Source organism: Rhamphochromis longiceps, linkage group LG20, assembly GCF_057381845.1.
Source record: "Rhamphochromis longiceps isolate RC_006_pf linkage group LG20, R_longiceps_female_GT1.1, whole genome shotgun sequence".
In the NCBI taxonomy this organism is placed as follows: domain Eukaryota; kingdom Metazoa; phylum Chordata; class Actinopteri; order Cichliformes; family Cichlidae; genus Rhamphochromis; species Rhamphochromis longiceps.
This window is the reverse complement of record NC_140576.1, coordinates 5,016,650-5,044,150: the sequence shown is the minus strand read 5'-3', so window position 1 is coordinate 5,044,150 and position 27,501 is coordinate 5,016,650. Positions and strand designations below refer to the sequence as shown.

Sequence of the window (27,501 nt, the reverse complement as noted above, 5' to 3'; positions counted from 1 at the left end):
TTAAAGGTGGTGTGGATCACGTGCAGGGAGGGATTGGGGGTGAGGTGGGTGGGACGAGGGGCGCGGGAGCCAGGGTCACTGTCGTCGATCCTCCGTCTCTGACCGTGAGAACGCCATCACCACATCCTCTGCACCTGAGAATCAACGTGAGACACAAATACAGACTTTTAATGTGACATGCTTTTTATCTAACACCAGCATCGATCGATAAAGTACGATAGAAAGGATAAAAAAGAAATAAAAAAACACTACTTGGGCTACTTGTGCGCTTACATTTGACTTATGCCGTGTCTCTACTGTTGCACTGTAACACTGCTGCTGCTGGGCCCTTGTGGCAATAGATACACACTTTGAATGAAGTAGTATGTCATCAGTGACAACAGCACATTGGAAAAGGATGGAAAATGCCCTTCATTTTGTTCGCACTAATAAATGCTGCCGCCTGCACAAGCTGCAAGCATCGATAAAAAGCTATTTAGAGTTTCTTTTTCAGACTGTCAGAAATATCATAATCGTAAATTTCCTTTATTCCGGGACATCGTTTTGAGGCTATATTTCCCACCTCTAGTAGCCACCCGGACAGGACATGATGGAAAACCAAAAAAGGTAAGGATTTTATTATCAACTGGGAAGGAAACTTTACTTCCAGCTTCAGAAGATAAGCTGTTAAAAGAAACTATTTACTTTTCTGACTAACAGGAAACGTGTTGTTGCCTTTTCTTAGAGTCGGTCTAAATATTGGACTAGGCACAGAAGCAGTAAGTGCAAACACAACCATACAGAAATACTAAGGAACTTTTGCGCCAGTCATGAAAGATTTGAGAAGAGGCCTCGGGCAGAGACTTATGAAAGTTACCTGATGCATTTACAACAAAGTCAAGTCTGCGAAACATTTGTTGGGCTGCATGCACAAAAAACAAGGCCGCTCTCTGCCGTGAGGGATCAAATTGCATTCTTCTAGCTACATGTAGGGCTGCTCGATTATGGCAAAAATGATAATCACGATTATTTTCACTGAAATTGAGATCACGATTATTTGACGATATTTATTTAACCCTTTAAGACCTACCATAGAACCAAGTCCACCAGAGCTTATATTATTATTTTTTTTTTACATGCTGTAGTGCCATTTGTGGGAGCATTTCAAGTTGCTATACATCAATACAACTGTTATAGCCCATATTTTAATAATATGTATGCATTAAGTCCATAGTAATTACATAAATTGCAAAAAAGTGCAATAAACTACAAAAAAAATTGAAAATCGTTTTTGTTTTGTTTACATATATTTCTACTTGGAGAAATTTAAGAGGTTTATCCCTCAAAACTTTAAATAAAATAAAGTTGCAAAAAAATAGTTTCCCACCACAGGAAATTTATTTTGAGTGTCTTCATAGTTTTATTTTGGAGATACAGCAATTTTTATATACTGCAGGAAAAACAAAAAACAATCCTATGATGCAAATGTGCATCATTTCACTGTGGGAAGTGTTACGAACAGCTGATAGTAACGGCAAAGCGTGTTTCTGGAATATTATGTTTTTGTTCCTGCAAGCGCTTTTTATGCAATTTTTGCAAAGCTATATGTGGAACGAAACCGTGACCGAGGACAAGCTGATGGCATCAGATGTAAGTACAACTCCTCCGGTTTCATATGCAAAACAAATTATTGCGCTAGCTTACACGGTTCAGATTCTACAGGGATTTAAAAATAGTTACGCAAAACGGAGCGTGCTGCTCTGACCGGCTTTAAAGGGTTAACAATGACTTTAAAAAAATAATATAAAATAGTGTGCAACACCACTGAAGTTTTTTTTTTAAACTCTCTTTTCAACCAACGGCAGTCACTCTCCAAATAACTTCTGCTTAGCTTTCCGAGCTTCCCTCGGGTCCTCTTAATCAGCGGTCTCCACCCTTTTTTGCGCCACGGACCGGTTTATGCCCGACAATATTTTCACAGACGGCCTTTAAGGCAGGGCTCTAGACTAACTTTTTGACATGGGCGCACCGGTACGCCTAAATTTTTAAAGTTAGGCGTACCGGCACAAAAGTTAGGCGCACTCAAATTTTTCAACCGCATCGCTTAACACCGCAGTTTTACATGTGCACTTTCTTTGGGGGGGAAGTCCATACAGACAATATTAATTTCTAAATTATTAACTAACAAACTTGTGCTTAAAGTGCTTTGTCAATATTGTAGAAAATGTTAAAAACTTAATCATCATCTTGGCCTCCTCTGACGACCTGTTTGCTGCTGTAAGGCCGTGTTTTCTGGATACACTGTGCTTTTTCAGCATTCAAATATTGATGGCACCGTGTCAGAGCACTGGCTATGAATTTCAGACAGATCAGGCCTTAACTTAACAAAAAAGTTATCAATAGTTCTTTTCATCTTTTCTTATTACCCACAGCTACAGTACATCCACTTCTCTCAGGCCTAGGCTGCTCACTAGGGCTGAGTATCATCACTGATTTCTATAATCCATTCAATTCCGGTTCTCAAAGTCCTGATTTGATTCAATTTAGCCTCAGACAGTCAGAAATATTATAATTCTGATCATTTATCAGTACTGATACACATGAGACTTCATCAGAATTGTGAAAATCACAGCAGATGCCTTTGTGTGAAAGTAACTGAGAATAAAACACAGGAAAACATGAAGGAGATTTTCCTGGTCTGGCTTTTTATAGCAGATAACCTTAAAAATATTCTGCAATTTTGCATAATTTTAAGAAATTTAAATTTCTTCAGTATTGAACAGCAGAAATTAGGCTTTCTTGTCCGAGGTCATTTAAGTGAAAAAAGAAAAAGCGCTGTAAACAACGCTAGACTGGTGGGTAATAAGCGAATGAATAATGCAGAAAACAGATTTGAGACGGGAAACTGTTCCTGAAGTACAGAGAGAGAGAGAGAGAGCTGTGCAGGAAGTGTGATTTTTATCGTGGTGGAAGCAAAACAGCAAAAGTCAGAGGGAATTCATGACGACATTGATCAAATGTGAAGCGCAGTTTGCTGCTTCTTTTGCTGCTGGCTCGGTGAATTTTGGTTGGAGAGAGACAAAACCTGCAGCTCAGAATCAGCGCAAAAAGACGTAAACACAGCGCGGACCCGAAGAATCGCTAAGCTCCGACAGCGTGTCCGTGTTCAGGCCGTCGGGTGAGAAAGCCGAGAAAGACGAAGCTGATTCTGATGTGTTGGGTCCGCTCCGTGTTTAGGTCTTTGTGTGGAATCCGTTAATGAATTGATATCGCTTTATTCAAGCTACTCACCTCTCTCTTCCACCTGCACTTTCAACTGGACCACGGCCAATCAGAGAGGTCCCGCCCCTGACTATCTCTGATTGGTTTAGTCCACGATAGGGGCATAATGTGTGTCTGTTGTTGACCACACGGAGAGTTACAGAGATTTTTTTTTTTTGTTACCGGAACAGTTGGTCGCACCTGTGCGACCAAATATTTATTTTTAGTCGCACCACTGAAAAATTTGGTCGCATTTGCGACCAAATTGGTCGCACTCTAGAGCCCTGCTTTAAGGTGTCGCGGATAAATGAGGGAGGGGCTAATAATCGGCTCAGTCATTTTTAATGATCGTTGAAAGCCCAGATCGTAATCGTGATTAAAATTCGATTAATTGAGCAGCCCTAGCTACATGCATCTATCCCGGTCAGTCTTCCACATGTTTTGTGCTATCGGAAAACCCAAAACACGTTTGAGTTCAAAGTGTGAAGCCAGACAAGTTTTCCACAGGTCCTAGGATCCCGTCGGTATCCTGTAAATCCTGTCAGCTGTGACTATAAAGCCGAAGGGGAATACCCTGCTGTGAAAATCCTTTTGGTGCATGCAGGTAATTTCGTGTATCGCCATATATGTATCACCTACTGTGGGAACCCACCCTCCTCAATCTGAAATCACAGCACTCTGACTGGAGATACTGCAACACCCTGAGTGGCTCACTGACCTCCTACATCCTGCTCTGCAATGATAACACTTAAATCTGAGGCTTCAGCACCAGTCAGTGTCCTCTGCTGTAGTACAAGTGTGTCTGCCAGTAAACTGTGTGAGAATCCAGCAGATTTCCAATTCGTGGAAAAAACTATCAGTGTTTACCATTTCCTTTATTCTTTCTGTGCTCGTTTCATTTTGCCACCTTAATGAGGACCAACCGATAATTACAGCCTCATTTGTGTTGAGTCAACTAATGAATCCTGCCAGCTACACAAAAAGGACTTTCTCAGCTGGCTTCTGCTTAACAAGAAATCATTCATTAGTCTGCTGCCAACTGTGATTTGTCAAGTGATTTGGACACACACCCACCGAGTGTGTTTTTTTACTCTCATAAGTGGATATACATTTTCCACTTCTGTTCACATAACATTAAATAAAATATACAAAGGTAATTCAGTGCCTCATATATTCAGCTGTTCTCTCATATTAAGCACTCCGGCATTCAGAGTTTAAACAAAGAAGAAAATATCTAGTTGTCAAAAAGGAAGTACTCTCCCTCTTTTAATTTTAAGGTTTTACATACAGGACAACACAACTTCTTCACATCATTGCTTCAGTTCATTGATGTGTGTTTGCATTCATTCATGCACAGCTCTCTTAAGGTCCCCCCCCACAGCATTTCAATCAGGCTGAGGTCAGGACTTTGACTGCAAGATGTTAATTCTTTTCTTTTTCAGTTATTCTTACAGATGTTTTGCTTTGCTCGATTCATTGTCCTGCTGCATGAGGCAGTGTGGGCTTCAGCTGTCAGACAGCCTCACATTTGACTCTAAATACTTATACAGGCTGCAAAACAAGCGCAAATCATCATCCCCACCACTGCGGTGACAGTTGGTTTGACTTGTTTGTGCTGAAATGATGCGGGCAAATGGTTTTCTGCAAATGTGTTACTGTGTGTTATAACCAAACGTCTCCACTTTGGTCTTGCAACTCTGAAGGTTATTGTTCTCAATGTGCAACTTTGCAAACCCAAGAGAAGCGGTTTTCTCCTGACAAAGCTTCCAGACAAGCTATATTTACATTTAACATGCTAACTCAGGCCTGCAGAAGCTGAGATGAAACTTTATTTATTTTGTTGTTTTGTTTTTCTGACCTTGGGGTGAATTTGCTGGGATGCACACTGGCAATGATTGTTTGGCAATGGCCTCCTAACCCTCCCCAGATTGTTGGACCAGCAACTATTGCTTCTCTAAGATCACGACAGATGGCTTTCCTCCTTGGCATCATGCTAACACACACCTGAATGCTGCAGAAACAGCAAACTTCCAAACCCTCTGCTACTTCTCGAGGTGCAGATACCTGTTTATTCTTATTAGATTTTGTGTTTTTTAAGACGCTGTCTTTTCTTTGTCACATGACTATCAAGTACTTTTGCACCACTGCATAACTGTTGCTGGATAGGATGTCAATGGGCATTTCCTCCACCAGCTCTTCAAGTCAGAGTGATGCCGGAGAGGCTGATTTGCACCCATGTGATAATACAGTGGCTTAGCTAAATCACAACGAGTGACTGGGGGTCATGTGTCCTCCCTTATGCAAGCTCTAAGCAGGCAGCACCCTCATCTAAGCTAAATAGAGTATTTCAAGTCTACTGTTGCGTGTTACATGTGAAAAAGCCTAGCGGAAGATAATGTCCCAACCTGATTCATTTGAGAATGACGTGGGAGACCCCATTAATGTCTCCCAAAACCTTAAATTAAAAAAACTACCTCAACGATGAGAGGAGAAAAACGATAGCAAGGTGCAATAGTCTACATCCACAGTACGCATGAGCATGTGATGACATAAAAACCATCTAATAAGCAACATCTAAGAAATCTCATTAACACCGAGCTCCACACCTTTTCAAATGGTTAAGAAGAATCTCTATCAGCACCTCATGTGTGCCTGCTATAAAAAGCCTTTCTTCTCTTCAGCCCTGAAGTGCGTGTTAGATTTAATTATTATGGAGTAGAGCTGGGCGATATATCGAGTTTTTAAAAAATATCGATATATTTTTATACGAGATATAAGATGTGACAATATCCTTTATATCGATATAGTCTATGTTACGTTATAATTATACTTGTGGAGCCGCAGGTTTGCCTCTCTTTCGTCCACTTTCGTCTTTACGCAATGTTACTCGGCCTCGCCTCTCCTTCACTGAACACAACTCCTCGTCCCCCATCGCTTCACCTGCAGGAAGCGACAAGATGGACACGGCAAATCTCCGTTAACGAGTTACTGCGCATCGCCCCGTGCGTGGGGCTGGACGGCGTCAACGTGTTAGCTAGCTAACCACGCTAACGAGCTAACCACGCTAACGCCATGCAGCCCAGAGGGGCTGCACGGACTAAAACCCTTTCATTTTCTCAAAAGTTGACAGCGCGCCTTATGTATGAATTCTGGTTGTGCTTGATGGCCGCGAACCGATTTTATGTGGAACACGGCGCTCAGCAATCTGTCAAAAAATGTTTTAGTACGACTTTAGTAAGCTACGGAGCTGCACCGCTTGATGGATTGTCGGAGCATTACGGCTGAGCCTCGCGGAGTTATACGTACTGTGCTTCAACGTAATATTACCCTACTGTGTATAAGGACTATAAATGGCACCTGTTAAGAGACGCGGTTGCGAAGCGGATTTCAAACTCCAGGCTGTCAGTCACGCAGTACAAGTTGGGAACAGAGCAGCTGTGAAATCTGTCTTTGTTATTGTGCTCAGCGTCTTTTAGTTTACATTTTGACTGCACAATTGTGAGCTTTTTGTTATGCACAAAAACAACATTGTTTTCTTTTATTTATGGAGCATTATTATTTAATAAATGCTCATAATTTATTTTTGAGTAAATTTTATGTACATCTGCTCTATGTTAATAAAAGTGCCTGTGTGACATCTGGGACACAGCTTTGACTAAGAACTCTCTTTTTGTTCTTACTTTATGGCTTAAAAAAAATATCGAGATATATATCTTATATCGCCATCCAGCTAAAAAATATCGAGATATGAATTTTGGGTCATATCGCCCAGCCCTATTATGGAGATATGAAAGTAGGCCAGGGACTGTGAGCCTTCACATGTATTTGGCACAAAGGGCGGACCCTCCTCATCAGACGGCACAGACCCTCCAAAAAAGCAGAATTTTGTTTTTAATTTGCTATCGCTCTGGGAAAATAATTTGCATCTTTCTATAGCGCATTCAGGTCATCCTGGAGCTTGATGAGATCAAGATTTTTTTGAGGGGGGCGGAGGGTTAATGTGATCTTTCAAGCTCCCCCGCCCATGGGAGCTCCCTGGCTTACCCAAAAGAGACTACCGTACAAGAAAGAAAAAAACAGTGTCAGAAACATGGTGCTTGACTTCAGCTCATAACACAAACCTCATCTGCTCTGAGACACCAGGTGGGGATAAATGGTGCTTGAAAAAGAGACAATTATGTAATACCACACAATAGGAGAGTCGACCTGAATTACACCTCTGCTGAATAGCACGGATCATGTTTTGGTGCAGCAGCGTGTAATAACAGCCATTCATCAGAATAAACGCCTGCCTGAATTATTTTGTGTGATGGGAGTTCGTTATTGTGTAGCGGGCGGTTCACGCTCTGAGCAACTTGGGCAGAATAAAGCAGCCGATAGTTTCTCCAAATACTTCCACAGATGGATGGAAGGGCTTTATCTGAGCACTTTGCCCTGCCACACACACACACACACACACACACACACACACACACACACACACACACACACACACACACACACACACACACACACACACACACACACACACACACACACACACACACACACGCCAACAAAATGGAAACGTCAGGTCCCTCAACACTGTTGCCTAGCGACAGATAAAAATCACAACTGCATCACTCCCGTTGCGGCCTATGAGCAAAAAGCTTTCGGTCTGTTTCGTTGCAGCTCTGCGTCCAGCCCCCTTTCTCCTTCCTGCTCCCCCACCCACCTCACACTGGCTCCTTCCTCGCCACACGAGAGCGGCACAACACCGGATGGTGGATTATATGAATACAGTGACAGTAAATGTGCTCAGCCCACCAAAAGAAAAAAAATAAGAACATTAATGCGTTCACATGAACATATTCATAAGCAAGCAGCCTTTCTTCGCTTCTCTGAGACTACAAATCAAAATGTGGTTGCCTGGGATTAACTGCAAAACACACAGGCCTGCAGAAAAACCTCAGAGGACAAGAAAACTGTGAATTAACCCAAAAAGAAGTTTGTTTGATGTCAAAGGCGCCAAGCTGCACTCCCGAGGGTGTCTCCAGCCTCTACATGATGACTCTAGTGTAGCAGCGAGGAAGCACCAGCAACACTTCAGGTCACAATCTGTGCAGGGTCAGGCCAGGGGATAAAGGCGTGGGACACCCATCATCCCCCCAAACTCAACAACAGCAGGGGCGAGTTAAGAAGCGTGACACACAGCGGGGAAGTGTGTGTGGTCCAGCTCAAAATATTTACCAAACACAGTGGGTCTGTCGGCTCAGAGCCCTGCACTTCTTCCTGCTTAGTAATTATTACAACAACATAATTTTAAACGGTCTTTTTAAACAAGATAATAAAGCTCAAAAACTTTGTGGTTTAAAAATAAAAAAAGACTATTTTAATGCTATCCTTTATAAACAAAACTGTACAGATAGATTTGATCTGTTTGTAACAACATTTGTTTTTAGAGAAAAGAACTAAAAATCAGTTTTGGTTAAGGAGATCATAAAGCAGTTCTTTCAGACATACTCTAACACACCTTCTGGCAGATTTGGAATAGAGATATAAGGAGAAACTGAGGCAGACGTGGTACTTAATAAATCTGAGTGCTGGGCAGCAGACTCATGCTGCAGTGAGGAATCGGATAAAGCCAGGATCAATACGGCTATGGCCAAGCCAAGAAGCCAAACAAAGCGGGGGGAGGGGGTTTGCTCAGTGCTCTGACCTGGTCTGAATATATTGATCAAACATGGCTGCGGTGAATGAATGGATGAGACAGACAGAAAGAGACCTGAACATCACAGCCAGGCTGTGCAATTAGCACCCCAGCCTGGCCCTTTCATGACACCTGCTCCACTCCTACCAGTGTAGCACGTCACAACACCACCGAGGCCCAGAAGGGAAGGTCAGCTTTCCTGGGACATCTGAGGTTGCCATGGCAACCCCACTCCTCCTCCACCTCTATTGTTGAGGCCATGCAGCATCCTTCTGGGAGGAATAAACTTCCCTCGTCAAATCAGAAAGGATAACAAGCCCCGAGACTGCTGCCTTTATGAGCGTTTTGACAAACCGTATTGTTTAAAGTGACATGACGCCAATTACAGAAAGCTGTGGATAAAAGAGCTAAAGAGGAGGAATAAAAAGCCCTATTACAAAGACAACCACTGTATTACTGCGCGTCAACTAGTGTGTCAACGAGGTCTCTGCATCATAACGTGTTAATTCGCTTTAAATAGACACAGTTATTGTTCAGTATTAGTCAAAAAGTGGCAATTAACACTCAAAGGGAGTGCCAAAAAACACAATTTCAGGATTTCTCACTTCAATGCCAAACATGGTAACAGCATTTAAGCACAGCTTATTATCCTTCTATGCAGATTAAAAAAAAAACAACTTCATTAAGGCATTACATTAAAAAGCTGTGTGGAAAAAACCCCGTCTCAGCTACGGAGCCTTCGGCAGAGAATTCCTCTTTGGCCTGATTAAAATCGCAAAACAAAATTCTGTATTTGCATGTATGGTAATCAGCCAATTAAAACTATCTGAAATGCAAATCCAGTGACCCCTACTCTTACAAGAAATATGAGTGGCAGAAAGCTGATTTTCTATTGTTTTTTGTTTGGTTGTTTTTTTTCCCCCACAAGGAAGAACCAGTAAAAAAAAATCTGGCAGTTGAGCAGAGTCTGAGAAAATGAGTCTCATGTGAGCTACATTCCCACTCAGTCCACTCGACATGATGAAGACTGAACACTTCTCTGCTGCACATCATTTTTGCACCAGAACGTGCTAAGCAGACAGCAACCCTGATGGATCAGTCACATCAGTAGAGCTACACCTTAGGAGATGTCTTGCAGACAACCTAACCTTGATTTCGAATAACATCAGAGGACATTCACTACTCCACTGTGCACGCAGCGCCCTCTAAGCACCCCACCACCTGATCTATGACGCCATGTGTGACACTATCGCTCCATGCTGACACCCCTTGAGGGTGCTGGTATCAGAGCATCCTGCGTCAGCATGGTCAAACTACACTGCGTTTCACATAATCACAAACCAGTATTGATGACCGTGTCACCCGTTCGCGACGCTGAGAACATGGGCAGACCAATTTTTCCCCAGACAGAAAAACTCAATAAGGAGATTGAAAAAAAAAAAGAGGCCTATAATTCAACATGATCATGATGCTGGTATTAATAAAACGTTATCAATATCAACCCCTTAAGTACTACGAAGCGAATAATAATTAAAGCTGTAGCTTCAGCATCTGCTGCAGAGATTAACCAGAAGTTTATGGAGATGCAACTGCCAGCTTGACCCACCCTCACTTATGGCAACATTTTAGTAACAGTGTTGACATCCTTGCCAATCTCATTTAGCAACCAAAGAAAACCCCAAACAACTGAAGATAACTCGCTGGTACAGACAGTTCTGCTGGTTCATCCGGCGGGATGGTACAGGTCTCCTGTCATTATAATGAAGTGTGAGCAGTGCAAACTAGATAGAGTACAGCATGAGTCAAACCTCTCGGTACAGGTGTTCAGAATTTGTCTAGCAGCAGAAATACACATTCAAATACATTCTAGTGCAAACGCCCTTTCCTCAAAGTGTATGAATAAAATTAGCATAATTACCTATGTTTATCAGCTTGCTGTGTGACTCACTACCAGGCAACAAATATACTTCCTTTCATCTTTTTTTACTCCCCAATTACCAAGTGTAAATGAGATCAAATACTGGACTTTCTCTTCACACCAACTGAAAAGATCCCATGTGTGCTGATCCCTACAAACCGCTGTCCTTCAGCACAGCGCTCAATATTTAAAACAGATTAACTCTCAGCAATCTGCACGATGCTTAATCACAATACCTCAGACATAGTGCAGACCACAAATTATCCACTGGCACACCGAGGAAGTGGCATGCTGCCAAATGACACTAAATGTGTCCGTTTCTGTGATGTATAATGCAGACTTGGAGCGCCATATTCCTCCATAATTGATGAGACTCTTCCTAGCTTTATTGACAAAGCAAAGACTTTGCATGGAGTGAGAGGCGGCGAGCACAGCAGCATAAACTGACAGCTAGACTGCAGTTAAAAAAAGAAAAATGTACATCATAAATTAATGACTTCAAACCAGTACTGATCTCCCATTCGGGTGCTGTAGTTTGAAATATATGACACGATCATACGTCCTGTCTGCTGCAGTTCTTTATATTCTGCTGCCTGATGAAGGAACGCAGTCTAATAATGAAATACACATCATCAGTGATGCAATGACCCATATTAAAAATTCAATGTCGCGTCCCACACTGCACAGTGAGGGCGCGATTAACAAAATGTCAATGTACTTCGGCGGCACGGCGCGGCACAGCACGTCGTACCTTTTACCCGCACCTTACTCAACACCTTATATAATCACAGCCTAATCCCTTCGACGCAGAAAATGTGATGTTTCTAAATTCAAACATGATTGTTTCCCCACAGAGCAAGGACGCAGACAAGGACACCTAACACTTCCCTCTGGGTGAAGCATCAAAGCCAATTTTCCAAGCTGGAAGCTCCCCTGGGGAACCCAATATCATAAGGGGCAAAGCAAGACCGGAGCCCCAGCAGGTTCACCACAGGAGGACAGCGGGACTCCGAGCTCGCAGATGTGTTTTTGGACTGAGCTAAAGTCTACTCACAAATAAATAAATAAAATAACAATGCTGCTGCTTTTTTAGGTAACTGCAGTGCCTTTTCACATATAACATTTTGTTAAATATAGCGCCCTCAGGTGGATTAAGCTCAGGAGCACCACAGACAGGTTTAGAAAGCTCAACAGCATCCTCTGCTGTCTTGACAAGGCATGACCAGCATTTGTAAGGTTACATCTGTAATGAAGAGTGATTTACAGAGCAAACATCAAAATATTATCCATTAAGTAAAGCAGAGGAGAAACTAGTGATGTGCTTGAGCTGAGGATGAGTCAGTTGTTTCCAGCCAGTCATGCTGTTTGTGGCGTGAGTAATCTCGCAGCGCTGGTGGGCTGCTGAGTCGGCCTCCTGTGCACAGTCAGCGAACCAGTTCGGCCTGCTGGGGTGCAGACTGTAAAGGATGATGTGTGTTGAGGGATTTTCCCCTTGTTTTTGGTCGGGCATTTTTTCCTCTAAGGGTGGTGTCTGTGGGCTAATGTTTTATAAATGTTTAGCAATAGCACGCTGCCATAAACACCTTTGATTTGTACATATTTACAAAAAACTATGAAAATTAGAACTATACTGATATGCAAAATAGGAGTACAACAGGGTTTTTGAGCCTTTGGGGGTTGAATATGAGGCCTCATCTCATCTCTATGAATTTCGCTGCCATTTGATAAACAAAGATAGTTAAAAATTTGTCTTTTTACAATAACAGTGATTTTCTTTTCACCCTGGATAAAACTTACTGGGGCGTGCCAAAACCATCTTTCTGCAGTCCTATGAAAAACTAAGCACACCACATGGTTCAGTAGCTTGTAGAACCACCTTTAGCATCATTAACTTAAGTCATTATTTTCTGTATGACTTCAACAGTCTCTCACATCATTGTGGAGGGATTTTGGCCCACTCTTCTTTACACAGTTCCTTCAGTTCATTGAAGTTTGCCAGAGATCATTCATGTACAGCTCTCCTAAGGCCCTGGCACTACTTTTCAATGTGGGTGAAGTCTGGACTTCGTCTGGGTCATTGCAACACATTGTCCCGTTGAATGACCCGGTGGGGGCCAAGCTTCAGCTGTCAGGGATATGGCCTCGCATTTGACTCTAGAGTACCAACATCTGCACTTTGGTCTCATCTGTCCAAAGGACATTGTTCCTGAAGTCCTGTGGTTTCTTCAGCTGCAGTGTTGCAAGCCTACACCATGCTGCCCAGCTCTTTTTAGAGAGAAGAGGCCTTCTGCTGGCAACCCTTCTAGCCATCATTGTTTAGTGTTATTCTAATTGTATTGCCATGAACATCAACATTTAGCATGCTAACCGAGACCTGCGGAGTCTGATGTGTAGCTCTTGGATATTTTGCAATTTCTCTCTGTATTGAACAGTCTGACCTTGGGGTGAATTTAGTGAGACATTCTTCCAGGGAAGAGTGTGGCAGTGTGTTAAACACCTAATGCTCCAGACCTAAATTAATGCCAACTGACAAACAGATCTGATTTTATAATCAATTAATAAAGTGCTTTTGTTTATCAGCACCTAGTGGCTACTTGCCCTGTTAATTTCTATGGAAGCAGTAAGGGCGTAGTTCATTTTTCACAGAACAGCATGAAGTGCTGAGAAAACTTTTTCACATGAATGTATTTTGCAACTACATGAACAAATATTTCCTAATAAAAAAATGCTTCAGCTAAAATGACTGCACCGTTAAACTGTGTGTGTGTGTCACAGCCTTACCCTGGTCTATGTTGTGCTGCGGTAGCTGGCTCATCTGACTGTGGACCACACCTGCGTAATTTCGGAGAAAAGCCTCTTCACTCGGCGTAAGCTGAAGAGGAGTGAACAAAGTCACTTTAAAAATCACAAAAAAGTAAAAACAAATTGAAATACTGACCTCAAAGACTAAGTCAAATACTTCTGTTCAACATGCTGATTAATGAAACATAGCAATTCTCCCAGAAACAGCCATGAGGCAATTTAGATCCAAAATATTTTGATTTTTAACATTAATTATTTCAAAGAAATTGATCTGTTTTTCTTCTCTCTGCTCCTTTAGCACACATTGCTTGAACAAACAAAATGTGTGCCAAATAAACTGAGGACTATCTTCTGTTGTTGTTTCACTCTAACAACATCATTATTAGGTGATGACCTGTGCAAACTGCATAGATCAGTTGAAGGTTTGGCTAGGGAATGGATTTCAGGTTATTATAATGTGTGTCTTTGCCAACTAAAGCAATAACCACAGTGTGCATGAGTTGTGCGTGCCTAAATCTGAAACTTCAAATGGCAAAGTTTTGCGGTAATCAATGTGTCTCCTTACATTTGATCCCATTTTCTTGAGCATGAGCAGGACCCGCACTTTCTGTTGGATGTACATGTCTTCAGGAGACTTTCCCGGGGCCTCCTCGCGGTTCATCCCCCCTGCTCCTGTGGCTCTGGACACACAAACACATCAGCATTACACAAGATCTGTGAAAATCAGTTACACAAACACAGTATTGATATGAGACAACTGGGTTGTTTCAGTGACACAGTGTGACAAGAGCCAAGCTCAAAGAGTGATTAGGCAATAAAGATTAGACCATTTCAACGAGTATCTTCAGCAGTTGTGTTATTCTGCATATTCAACCTGACCAAACTAAAGACACAAATTGACTGATCTACTGGAATTTCCCCACTTGATCCTCTCTCTTGAGTTTACAGAAAATGGTCAGTGAAAGAGAAAATATCCAGTTAGTGGCAGTTCTCTGGGCCTTTTTGATATCAGGGTTTTGAGGAGAATGGCCAGACTGCTTCAAACTAACAGGAAGACAACAGTAACTCAAACAACCACTTTTCAAAAGCTAAGGTCAAGGTATGTCAAAGGGCATCTTTGTTAGTGTAACACCTCCAATCTTGAAGCAGGTGAGAATAAACAGCAGCAGAAGACCACACCCCGTGTCACTCTTGTGAGCTAAAACAAGAAACTGAAGCTTCATTTCACCAAAATTGGACAACAGAAGGTTGGAAAAATGCTGCTTGATCTGATGAACCTCAATTTCTGCTGCAACATCTGGAAGGTAGAGTCATAAACTGTCACAAACAACACAAAAGCATGGATCCATCCTGCTTTCCAGGCGGGTGGTGCTGTAATGGTGCGGAGAATATTTTTGTGCCACACCTTGGCCTTCATTGTACTTATTGCATTGGTCGGTCTGGTTGGGTACGATTTATGTAAATTTCATCAGCATTGTCCATCAGGATCTTTCTACTGAGCATTTAGATTAAAATTTAGATAAAAAAAATGTACCAAATATATATCCACAACAGGCCGCAGATTTTAAAGTATAACAGGAATGACTACTGAATCAGAATCAGAATCAGAATGGGTTTATTGCCAGATGTTGAGGTTTACAACATTAGGAAATTGCTGCGGTGCTTCAGTGCAGACAATAAGAATTAAAGTGCTATGTAGAAAGAAAGATATGTGCATGAGATATACATGAGATATATACATGAGAATAAGAATTATGAGTGCTACGTAGAAAGATATATACATGAGTGCAGTTGGTGATCAGTGCCAAACATGAAATGATGCAGTGACACAGCGTAGGGTCATGTGTTAGTGGCGGGGACAATCATGTGGTTATTGTTCATGTGTCCAACAGCAGAGGGGAAGAAACTGTTCTTGTGGCGAGAGGTTCTGGTGCGAATGGACCGGAGCCTCCTGCCTGAGGGGAGCAGGTCAAACAGACTGTGTCCAGGGTGAGAAGGGTCAGCTGAGATCCGGGCTGCACGCCGCAGTGTCCTGGAGGTGTACAGGTCCTGCAGAGATGGGAGTCTGCAGCCAATCACCTTCTCAGCAGAGCGCACAACACGCTGCAGTCTCTGTTTGTCCCTGATAGTGGCTCCAGCGTACCACACGGTGATGGAGGAGGTGAGGATGGACTCGATGATTGCAGTGTAGAACTGCATCATCGTCCGTGTTGGCAGGTTGAATTTCTTCAGCTGCCTCAGGAAGTACATCCTCTGCTGGGCTTTCTTGATGACGGAGGTGATGGTGGGCTCCCACTTCAGGTCCTGGGTGATGGTGGTACCCAGGAAGCGGAATGAGTCCACAGAGGTGATGGGGGTGTCAGTCAGGATGATGGGGGGGAGTGGGGCTGTGTGCTTCCTGAAGTCCACAATAATCTCCACTGTCTTCTGGGCATTCAGCACCAGGTTGTTGTGGCTGCACCAAGACACCAGACGTTCAACCTCCCTCCTGTAGGCAGACTCGTCCCCGTCAGAGATGAGCCCAATGACGGTGGTGTCATCTGCGAACTTGATTAGCTTGACAGACTGGTGGGTGGAGGTGCAGCAGTTGGTGTACAGGGAGAAGAGCAGAGGAGAAAGAACACAGCCCTGAGGGGAGCCGGTGCTGATGGTCCGGGAGTCCGAGACATTCTTTCCCAGCCTCACGTGCTGCTTCCTGTCCGTCAGGAAGTCAGTGATCCACCGGCAGATGGGATCAGGCACATTCATCTGGGAAAGCTTGCCTCGGAGATGGTCTGGAAGGATGGTGTTGAAGGCAGAGCTGAAGTCCACAAACAGGATCCTGGCGTAGGTTCCTGGGGCAAACTGGGCAAACATATGTTCAGATGTCCGTGTCGAAACAGAATATAATCAAGGCTCTTAGGCTCAACAGCCTACCTGAGTTTTGTTCATGACAATGTCAATGACAATGTCCAACTCTTAATGACCACAGTTCACAAAGCTTAAATAATTTCAAACTGGTTTCTTGAACGTGACAGTGAGTTCACTGTACTCAAATGGCCTCCACAGTCACCGTCACTGTGTCATCATATCAACATGAACCAAAAATCTTTGAGGAAACTTTCCAGCACCTTGTTTGCTTTGCCACAAAAAAATAAGGCAGTTCTGATATATAGATATATCGGACAGCCACACCCACAGTCTTCCAGTACTTCCAGACTACTTCATATAGTTAAAGTGCAGGTTTGGCTCTTTGCAGCATCATTAATATTGCATGGCAGTTTTTACACAGAGCTCGCCCCTGCCTGTTTCCATCTCTTATTCTCCATCTAACTAATGACCTATTTTCACTGTCAGTCTGCAGAGATGCGAAAAACAGGCAAAGGGGGAAAAAAAAACCGGGAGCAAAAAGAAGGTGATAAAAGGAGCTGCCAAATCCAATGTGTGTGACAGGAAAAGGTTCTGCTGTGATATGACACACACACACACACACACACACACACACACACACACACGCCAAGGTCGGCTGCTGTCACATTAGATCTCTTTTATGCCGCACCAACCAGACAAGCATACAGCACGTCTTCATATCAACCCTGAATTTAACCGCAAAGGGTAAACACACAAGAGAAACAATTCACACAAAAGAGCAAAATAAATCATTAAAAAGGATAAATTATGTGAGGAAAAAAAGATTTAATAGAGAGAAAATATCAGCATGCATGGCAGGATTTGTTCTTCTGAGAATATTTCATAAGAGCCTCAGTGACTATGATAGCACTTGCAATTTATTTTGGCCTCTTATCTATACAAAAGACCACTAATGCATGTTGACAGGCTGTTTGATGTAGGGTTATATTTAATTGAGGAGCTGGCTTGCTGTTCCCCCTTTCCAGAGCCCTGGGGAAAGAGGATGAATGGGGTACCGTAGGCCACTGGCTAGCGTTTGCCACTGTGAGCATGTGGATTCATCCAGATCAGAGCAGCTGGAGACCATGCTTCTGGCACTTTGTAATTATAGCAATCTTTGGTGACTGTTTACTGCAAGTAGCTAGTACTTGACGTCTCCTTGTCAGCTAAAGGAAGTAGCAGGACGCTGAACAAGGAGCAGATAAATACATTAGTTATTCCCTTCAACCTGAGCATCAGCTGTAGCTTAATTGGAGAGCTGCTCCAGAAGACTCAAAGCAAGAAAGACATGAAAAGACTGAGACGAGCTTGCCAGCATCAGTTCGGTTGCTCAGTAAACCTTCAGGGGATTGGCGGTGATCTTGTGTGAATTTATTTGGATGGGGGTAGTGATGGAGGGAGGATGTTGGTAGAGGGTGCCGGGGAGGTGTCAGTGTCTTTAGATCAGCAGCAGCGACACGTTTGATCACTTCTCCGAGCACCTAACCTCAGACAAACACAAGAGCTAAGACTCCCGGAAAGAGACCTACCAGCACGTAGACGAGCAGCATGAAGAATGAATGAAACTCAGGAGCTCCGATCTGCCTGCACACTGGGAATATGACAGTCATTGAATATGACTAGACAAAGAGTAGAGGATGAGGAGAGCGTCTGAAGTGAAACATTAGACTAATTGCCAAAAAGTGTTGTCTTGAGATCTATGAAGGCTGAAATGATGATGGAACAAAGACCCATCAGTTGTCTGTCATATTTTGAGATGTGACAATGTAACCATTTTCCCCCTCCTGCTGCTGGACCGACATATTCAAAATTCACCATCTGTATAAATAGGCCTACTGCTTTCATGACTGAGGCATTTCAGATCCTCTGATGTTTCCTTTTGAAGTTTAAAAACTGTCCATATTTAGCACCATGTCTACCCGGCCTCACTACTGTTTAGAGAGTTACAATTTGTATTTTTATCAGCCTGAAATGATTTTATTTTATCTCACATTCACAGCAATATCTGCTGTAAGAAGAACAAACATGCCGCATAGTCCCATAAGGACAATTTCGACAGAAATGAGAAACAATGTGGAAAATGTAAATCAGGACGATCAGAGATATTTTTTACATTATCATAATGTGTTTGAGAGTCACTTAAAAAAGAATCTTCTGTGGATTTCATCCTTGCTTCTCCTGGCTGGTAGAGAGCAGAAGGATTAATTCACAGATGACTATTTTGGGCAGCAGAGCAGCTACAGAGATAAAATAAAATAATTACAGCTCTGGTACAAACTGAACCGGATTACAAAATGTACAATGCTGTAATTAACGCTGTGAAGATGCTTATAGATCGAGTAGTTTCACACATGCAATCCTACTAAACAAACTGATTTTCCAGCCACGTTGATAATTACCCAACAATAATTCACATGTACTCTGTAGATGCTCTCAGTGAAGGCTAAACTAAGCTTAAATAACAAGTGACAGTGGGAGAGCAGAAAACAGAATATGTAGTTCTATATGTATATTGTCTAATTTTAAATTGATAAACACTAAGATATCAATGCCAAATTAATGTTTTTTCCCTTTTAATTTTACTGTGTACAATGTATTTTATTTTATTTACATGTTCAAAATAAAACAGACAACCAACCAAACAACCCACCAGCGTAGGGTAAAGTCCAGTTTGAGATGATTTTCAAACCATATAACAATGTGTGTCCAAACAATCATGTTTATTTCATGCAGGGTTTACTTTTACATATCTGACAAATAAAAAAGCCACATCAAACTTCAGTCAGTGACTTCATGCACAGTGCAAAACTTACATTATTGCTAAGTGAGATGTGACCACCTTATGCCTCTAACAGCATCAATCTTTGAAAGGTCCTTCGCACGAAGGTCATTACGCGTTTCCGAGAGTGCCTGCTGCAGCTTTTCTGTGGATTTAGTCTGTCTTGCCTCTTTATGTTATCTCAGAATGACTCCTTGATGCTGGGGGCTCCATGGGGGCCATGCCATCTGTTGTCGGCTCTTCTCGTTGCCAAATCTTCACGAATCTGACTACATGCTCAGGATTGCTATCACACTGCACAAATTAATTTGGGGGTCAATAAAACCCATCAATCGTGATAGATAAAAACCTGCAGGTTGTTCTACTCTGGTTTTTCAGAACATGCACAGAAAACCACTAACAATATCATCCAGGAGGCATCTGGATCAGACTTATGAACAGTAGAACTGCATTTGCCACTAATTCTGATCAATTCTTTGCCAAAAAAACCCCAGACCCAAACCTTCAAGAATCTATATTCTTCAGCGCTGCCTGTTGTAGTGCTCTTAGCTCTTCTTCTACCATAAATTTACAACCAAATATTTTAAACTTCTGACTCATCTGTCCAGAGTGTCTATCATTATTTTTTCCACATCCTGGTTTTTCTCGCATAGGCTTTGTTTCCAAGTTTCAGCAACGCCTCTTTGACCAGATTTTTCTATACTGTAAATACGTGCACCGGAGTCCAACCATCGCTAGCTGCTAGCTCACCTAAATCTTCTTATTTCGAAAGAAAGTCAACTGCTGTGATCTCAACATTAATTTTGTGATTCATGAGTAGACAACACATCTGGTGTCTACCACTAGATAACATGCCTTCAAAAGTTGATACTTTTAATCAGCACAATAAGGCATAAGATTTAAAACAGAAAACTTCATAATGATTGTATATGTATGTAAAAGATTCAGACATTAAAGATGCAATATAGGAGTAAAACTGTCTCCTGCTCTGCTGAAATGCTCCGAATATAAACATGGTTAGGCATAGTGATATTTGCTGCCTACTAGGATCATGCTAGCAATATTCTGGTGTGCTCTGCTGTGTAACGTCTCAAATCCTTTCAAGGACCACAATAAGGATCCTGTCAGACTCCTTTGTATGTTCCCGAGGTTAGGTTCTAGAGGTGGGCTGGCTCAAAGCTACGGTAATCCCTCGAGGGATACTCAGCCAGCCCCAGACACATACGGCTAATATTCCAGACATAATCAAAGGGTTTCTTTTGTGCTGATCTAGCTATAATCTCCCCCCTCTCTGCCTGTGTTGTGCTTTTGTCAGTGTTGTCTTGTTGGGCTGAGCTGAGACATCAGGCTCTCTGAGCCCCTCTAGGCAGTGGAGCTAAACTAAATCATCACTGAAACTAAACTAAAGAGTCTAAAAATGAGAATGCCTGGAATTTTATCGTGTTTTTGTCTCTATTTTATGGATTTTTAAGAGTTGTTTTGTCCATGACTGACCTATAAATGGACTAAAATTTCCAGTTGTACTGAGTGTGTATCCTTACAGTGCTCATTTTAACAATTTCAGTTCAACCCTCTATAATTTATGACTTTTAAACCTTCAAATAACAAGGGCAGTTATGCAGCATGGCGTGGGCATACACAACAGTTAGTCGCAGTCCAAGTTCTTTGATGTCTTTGATTAATGTGGCATTGCATCTGAAATCCCAAGCTATGTGCCATTGTTCAGCCTATCCTGTGAATTACTATTAGCATACATTTCTACGGATGCACTACTTAGTACATTCACATTACTACTTGAGAACTGGCTGGAGATATGTTACCATGGTAACCCAACCTCGTTTAAGATTAACCAAGTAAAGATTAGGAAAATTTTTAAAAGTATATTATGCCTAGCAAAGTGAAACCATATATTTAAACACTTCAAAGGAAGAGCTACTGACTTAGATCTCAGTTGCCTTAATCTCTGTCTAGCAATTTCTTTCATGTACTACTGCATTGCATTGTGGGATATTTATGCTGGTGTAATGATTGGCATACATCTGGCCCATTTATATGATGTACCTAAATGGTCATTAACAGTTAAAGTGCATTGTCCCTTTTCAATAAAATAAACAGATTTAATGGGTACTCCCCATTTACAGGTATCAGGGTGTAACATAAATGAGGTTTAGCTTAAACTGAAGATCGGCCTATACATGAACAAAAGTACTGAGATGCCCTGCCCTGATTGCATGTGGTAAGAGACTAAGTATCTCTGACTTCTGCAGTAAGTCATACTAGGGCTGTGCCACAACATACCATCCATGACAGTACAGGCAGAAAACTGACAAAACAGTGTCATGTTACATCAATCGATAATATATTAAACATGTAAAGTGTTTATGTTATCTAGTGCACGCAACAATCAGACAAGGCCAGATCCTGTTTTTGACAGCAGGAGCTGCACGCCAGCCTCCGATGACTATTTAGTACCCACAAAACTATTCGCGCTAAACGTGGAAACAACAAATTTGTTTTCTTTCTTTCTCTCCCCCTCTTTCTCTCATTCATTCCCCCTGTCCTATTTATTAAAAAAAAAAAAAAAAAAAAATGACAAAGGATGAACTGAAGCTCTGCCATCACGTAATGTCGCATACTGCTGTTTCTGATGTCATTTAAAAAAAAAAACAAAAACAAACAAACAACAAATTTGTTTCACCACTCACAGCAAAAGAAAAACACAGTCGTGTAAAACCAGGCTACGAAGGTGTGTGAAGAGATGCTAGCAGCTGCTGATGTGCAACCCAAAAGTAAACAAATGACTGAACCGAGCATCGCCGGAGTGCCGGCTAAGTGCACTCCATACAACAGGAAGAGCAAACATTGGAGGGAAATTACTGATGGGGTTGCATTGTGGAAAAGGAGGGCTTTAAGCAGCTGGTCAAACAGAGAAAAATATCAGGTAGGAAATATTTTTAATTTCAGCTTTAATATGTGACTATATTGTCCTTGCTGCCCTACTGGTGCACCATAATGCTACTGCTGGCACATTGTTTCAGCAGATTCGCACTTTGAATTACGTAGTCTGTCTCATTTCAAAAGAACGATTTTGTTTGCACTAATAAATGTTGTTGCCTGCAAGCTGTAAACATCAATAAAACTGTCCTCAGAAATATCATTATTGCAAATTTCCTTGAAAAATTATGATATAACTGTTGGGCTTTATCGCCCACCTCTGAGCTCATATTTGGTTGGATTAGTAAAAGGTCTCTATGAATACTTTTTCAGATTAAAATTTAAATCAAGTTATGATAAACGTGCAGGAAAATAAATCTCACGTTAAACTGTGTAGTTCAACGTGTTATGAAATATGTACTCAAATCATGCATTCCTTCAGTATTTTACACATTTTAAGCTTTTTATCTACCTCGCATCAACATTCAGCTCAGGATCACCAATTAACCTAATAGACATGTCTTTGGACTGTGGGAGGAAAACCTAACAGGCACAGAGTGAACATGCAAACTTGATTCGAGAACCAGAAACCTTCTTGCAGTGAGGCTGCAGTGCACCACTAACATTATATATACACTTTTTAAAAACATGGAGGCAATTATTGTTTCCACTAGTGTCTGCACGTAAAACAACCAGAATGACAGATCACATTGTACTGCTTTTTTCATCAGTGCGTTTTCTCCTGTTATCAGGGTGAAACATGGGACACGCGTGTCATGCTTGCCAAGATGGAAATAACAAGCAAAGGCCTTACTTTAAAATGACTACTGTCACCAATGTTTGCTAAAAGTGCACAGTTAAAGATTGCTCCCACTCCAGCAAATGGGATTATGCTTGATTCAAATGTCATTGCAGTGCCACATCTCTTAAAAGCCACTACACATTCAGTAATGCCACTTTAAAAATAGAGACAGGCCTATTGCTCGCATGCTGAATATTTTGTGTTGAATTGTGATTATGTGTGTGTTGGTACCCATTAGTGTCTCTGAGAAACATAAACTTCTCAAGACCATTTCAGGACTCTGGCCTGGCCTAACAGTGCAATGAGGGTCTGCTGCCAGGGATTACAGGATGCAATGTGATAGGTCTTCACATTTGCTGAGGGTCAAGCAGGGCGGAGGCTGCCACTGTTACTGGCTCTGCAATCAGCTGCTCACATGATGCATGACATCTGATTTACAAATCAAATTCCTCTGGCCAGCAGAACTCAACTGCATAGGGTTCTTGATAGGTCAACAGCTTAAACTGGGGGAGGAAAAGCCGAGACTGTAAAATAACTTGAATGGAGTCACGGGCTGCTGCAACATCCCGAGCAAATGTGTGAGAAACCTAAGTAAGCTTGGTGTGGCTGCCAGCTGAGCTGCCAACAACCTGGCCTGGTTCTGCACAGCAGCTGTGCTGCTGCAGGTACACACATTTACGAACACATGCTCTTTTCTACCAATGGGTCATTGCGTGTATTAAAACTAGCCGACTGGAATTAGGGCGGCACAATGTTGCCATTCAACACTGTAGTTTGGCAAATTTAGCCCAATCTTATCAGTTTTGTGAATTCTATACTAACACAACGGGGATGCAGCATGCACTGAGATGATTAAATATTAAATATCAACATAGTGTAATTTTCATTTTGTGGTTTATTGAGAGTTTTCGGGCCTTGTTAAGTGAAAATTTTAAATTGTCATAGCCAAACATCCCACATAAGGAAGTCTACTTGACACCCAGAGAATTGAATCCCTATTGAACGGGCAGATCGAGGTCCCGACACAACAAGCCGAAAGGCTCCGACTTGAACTTTGTGTCTGTCTGCATGCTGTCACCTCTTCATATGTACAATGTTCCCAACAATGGTGACAGTAAATGGGGGACAATGGCCGTGAACTAGTTTGTGGGAACATGATTGATAAGTAGGTCATGTCTTGTTGTCACCATGTGAGGCATGAACTCAACCCTGCCCAAGTGTTCAAGCTTTAGCAGGGCTTCTCCATGTATTCAACTATTCTTCAGCTAATTCTTTACGTCCATCCCGACTTCACTTTTTCCCCTCCTAGATGGTTCAGAATTTAATTGCAAATTTACATCTGTAATGTCACGGCTTTCCTTTGAATTTTTTAAAAAAAAAAGTTTTTTGCAGAAACATTTTACATTAAAATTCACACGACTTGATTCTGCGGTTTTGTCTTCTTACGTCTAATTCGATAAAGCCACTTTTCCCACAGACTGTACCATATTACAAAATAAATAATTTTATTTATTTTTTTACGATCACAGAACTTGTCAAGCTTGTCAAGTTGAAACGGAAGCTGCTGCCTTAAGATGGCCCCTCGAGGGCACTGGCTGCAAGATTTTCAAAAGAACCAACGTTAAAGGCAGGGCACTAAATTCTGATTTATGAGATCTATGTGCTTGGAACAATAGAACAGACAGACATGAGCATCTCTCTTAACTTCCATAAAACAGTGTTTTTAAGTCCAATTCTTTAAAAAAAAAATCTAATCTGGTGTTCACTGGGAATGAGATTGGGCGTGTAAGCCACGAGTAGACGCAAGCAGTTCTAGTGTTGCGGTGTCAATCCACAAAAGTCTACTACGTGGCCTGGTTAATGCTGACAGGATGACAAGTGCTGTGCCAAACACAGAGCAAGCAGTCATGAGATAAAACAGCATTGCCTCCCAAACTCTGCTGGCAGGCAGCTGATGAGGTCCCCTCGGGGCTCGAGGAGGCTGAAGAGCAGCGAGCACGAGGAGGCCAGTGGTCCTAATCTCTCTGAGAAATCCAGACAGCTAGGAGAATGTGCAAACTAAGGCAGGCTTTACATTACTGCGGTCCGTGACTGGTATTCGTCAGGAGATTTCAAGTGTGCTTGCCAATGTGGCAGAGCCCCAACACCCACACTCATCAATGCCCTGCTCCCAATAGGGTGCCAGCTTTGCCACTCTAGGAATTGTCAGCTTTCTGACATGTAGGAGGAGGAGGTGGTGGTGTAAGCAGACATGGGTAACTGACGGTGTGGCACAATGCATCCATGGGTGAGACCATCCAAAAATAGAAAAGCAGGCTTGTGGGTTATGTGAAAAGCAAACTTGAACACAAGAAAGTGGCCAAAAACGCTTTGGTGGAGCTTCATGTTTAAATTTTAAACTCCAAGCCCAAGCATTGCCTTTGGGTGGGTGTTTGGGGACTGGGACAAATGTACTGTGCACCGCATGGAATTTCCAGCAGGAAACAGAAGGAGCCGTTATCTGAGACACGTTATGAACAATATTGTGAACATCGTGAGCGTGAGTGCAAGTGATTCAAACAGCTACGATATCGCAGGGTCATTTACAAGTCTTCTTAAATCTTCCCCAAATGTGAATAAAGCAACAGAAATGCCCGGAAACCCAGAGTGAAATAAAAACAGCTGTTTCTCTAAGAGGTGGGCACGCACGACCGTGGACTGGTTCCGTTGTCATGCTGCGGGACGCAGACTGTTCAAACTGTAGCAGCGCTCTCGCTAGCAAGCGGCGAGCCTCAGTCCGTTTTCGATGCGGGTCTTAAGCTATATCCTTCACGGGAAGGAAAAATGTACGGACCACACTCGTTTCTTTAACTTCCGAGTGGCTTTTGTTTTAACGTAAACACCCGCTTCATTTAGTCTCCACCAAAAGGGAAAACAACAACCAGGCGCTACACACTGGCAAAGCGGGCGATGCTAACCAAGCTAGCTCGCTAGCATGCCCCAGACAAAAGCCTGAATGAAGTTCCTATGGGTGCAAACACCATCCAGGTATCGCTGCTCCGCCAGAGGTGCAAACGCTGGGATTCGAGCACACGCATCGTTCCTAAACCCCCTGACAACGTTTCCCTCGTAAGAAAACTGGAGATTTGTGCTTACCCCTCCTGGTCCAGGTTTACTTTCTTCTGTGCTCTGTTTGAATGGTGTGTTGTTGTAGGAGGGCGTCCTGTTCCGGGGTCACATCCCTCCAGTCGGCAGAGCTACGGCGAACTGACTCAACGCAGCGACTCTCCTGCTGGCTCCCCGGTACCCCTGCCGGCCACCAGGGGCGCCACCGGCTCAGCCATCACTGCACACTCATCAGTGGAGTCTGAGCCGTGAAACGTGGTCTGGGTCCGACAGCCGGGTCACCAAAGGGTAAATTCGGATCTCTGTATGGCTGGTCTTTTTAAAGAAATAAATAAGGTGATGCCGGAATTAATACAAAAAGTGAGAATGTACAGAAGGTATTTCTAGCTCTTCATAAGTTAAAGGAATCATAAATAGTAAAATAATATATTCGTTTAGGTCTATAAACTCAAGTTAAATTACATTCATGTGAGTTTGTGAGCATAAAATTATTTATTTATTAATTATTTCTTTTTAAAATTAGTTTGTTTAATTTTATTTATTTTTATTTTGGAGGTTAACTGTGGTGTAGACTCTTTATGCCTTTTTTTTTTCAATACTACACTAACAAAACAACAGGACAAATTAGGACAAGACAGACAAACTGTGCATTTAAATACAAATAACATACATTCAAATAAAAAAAACAACAACACAGGTTAATGTTGAAGGTGTATTTGATGTGCAGTGCGTAAAAGCTGAACACAGGCATTACTTTTGTTAGTTTTTGGCTCAAGAGAGAGAAGAAAAAATAAATTAAACGTAGTTAATAACAATAATTATAACCATTATAAAATAAAATAATAATACTAATAGCCATCATTATCATCATCATCCTATTTCCTATTTCCATTGTCATCGTCATCTTCTTTTTTGTTAGTATTATCATTCAACATATTATCATCATACATATGGCTATTAAAGTATAAATGAGTCTCTAACTACAAGTTAGAACCTTATAGCTTCATATAGCTATACTTATATCTACACAAGTATAGCTTTTATAGATTGTGATTATAATTAGTTAAAAAGTTAAAAAGAAAAATAATACTAATAAAAATAAAAGTAAAAAAAGGAGTCACTTGGGTCAAACAGGTAGGGATTATGTTGTAATATGTTTTTAAATGAGCCTCACCATCGCACATCTCTGAGCCACTTCCGTGTGTAATAGTTTTTCAATAAGATACCTCAGGCTGTTCATCACCTGTTTTGTGTCTGGATTGTTCATTACATGCAAAGGTTTTCGGCCATATATGCCCTATAAGCAAAACTGAATGTGACACTCCTGATTTAAGAGAAAGCTC

The 27,501-nt window shown here is 42.0% G+C and overlaps 1 protein-coding gene across 1 annotated transcript; it reads right to left on the bottom strand.

Moving 5' to 3' along the window:
- Window positions 1-26,329, bottom strand: ctnnbip1 (catenin, beta interacting protein 1). The gene is made up of 4 exons (XM_085394253.1): window positions 26,189-26,329; window positions 14,215-14,329; window positions 13,629-13,719; window positions 1-134 (listed from the first exon to the last, which is right to left on the bottom strand). The coding sequence occupies exons 2-4, from the start codon at window positions 14,308-14,310 to the stop codon at window positions 76-78; spliced, it is 246 nt and encodes an 81-aa protein (XP_085250379.1). The 5' UTR covers window positions 14,311-14,329; window positions 26,189-26,329; the 3' UTR covers window positions 1-75.
- Between the last annotated feature and the right edge of the window lie 1,172 nt (window positions 26,330-27,501).

Coding starts and splice junctions, on each gene's coding strand:
- ctnnbip1 (XM_085394253.1), bottom strand. CDS start 14,310: ATGAACCGCGAGGAGGCCCCGGGAAAGTCTCCTGAAGACATGTACATC. Junction 13,720..14,214: donor TCAAGAAAATGGGATCAAAT/GTAAGGAGACAC, acceptor ACTCCTCTTCAG/CTTACGCCGAGTGAAGAGGC. Junction 135..13,628: donor GCAGCACAACATAGACCAGG/GTAAGGCTGTGA, acceptor GTTGATTCTCAG/GTGCAGAGGATGTGGTGATG.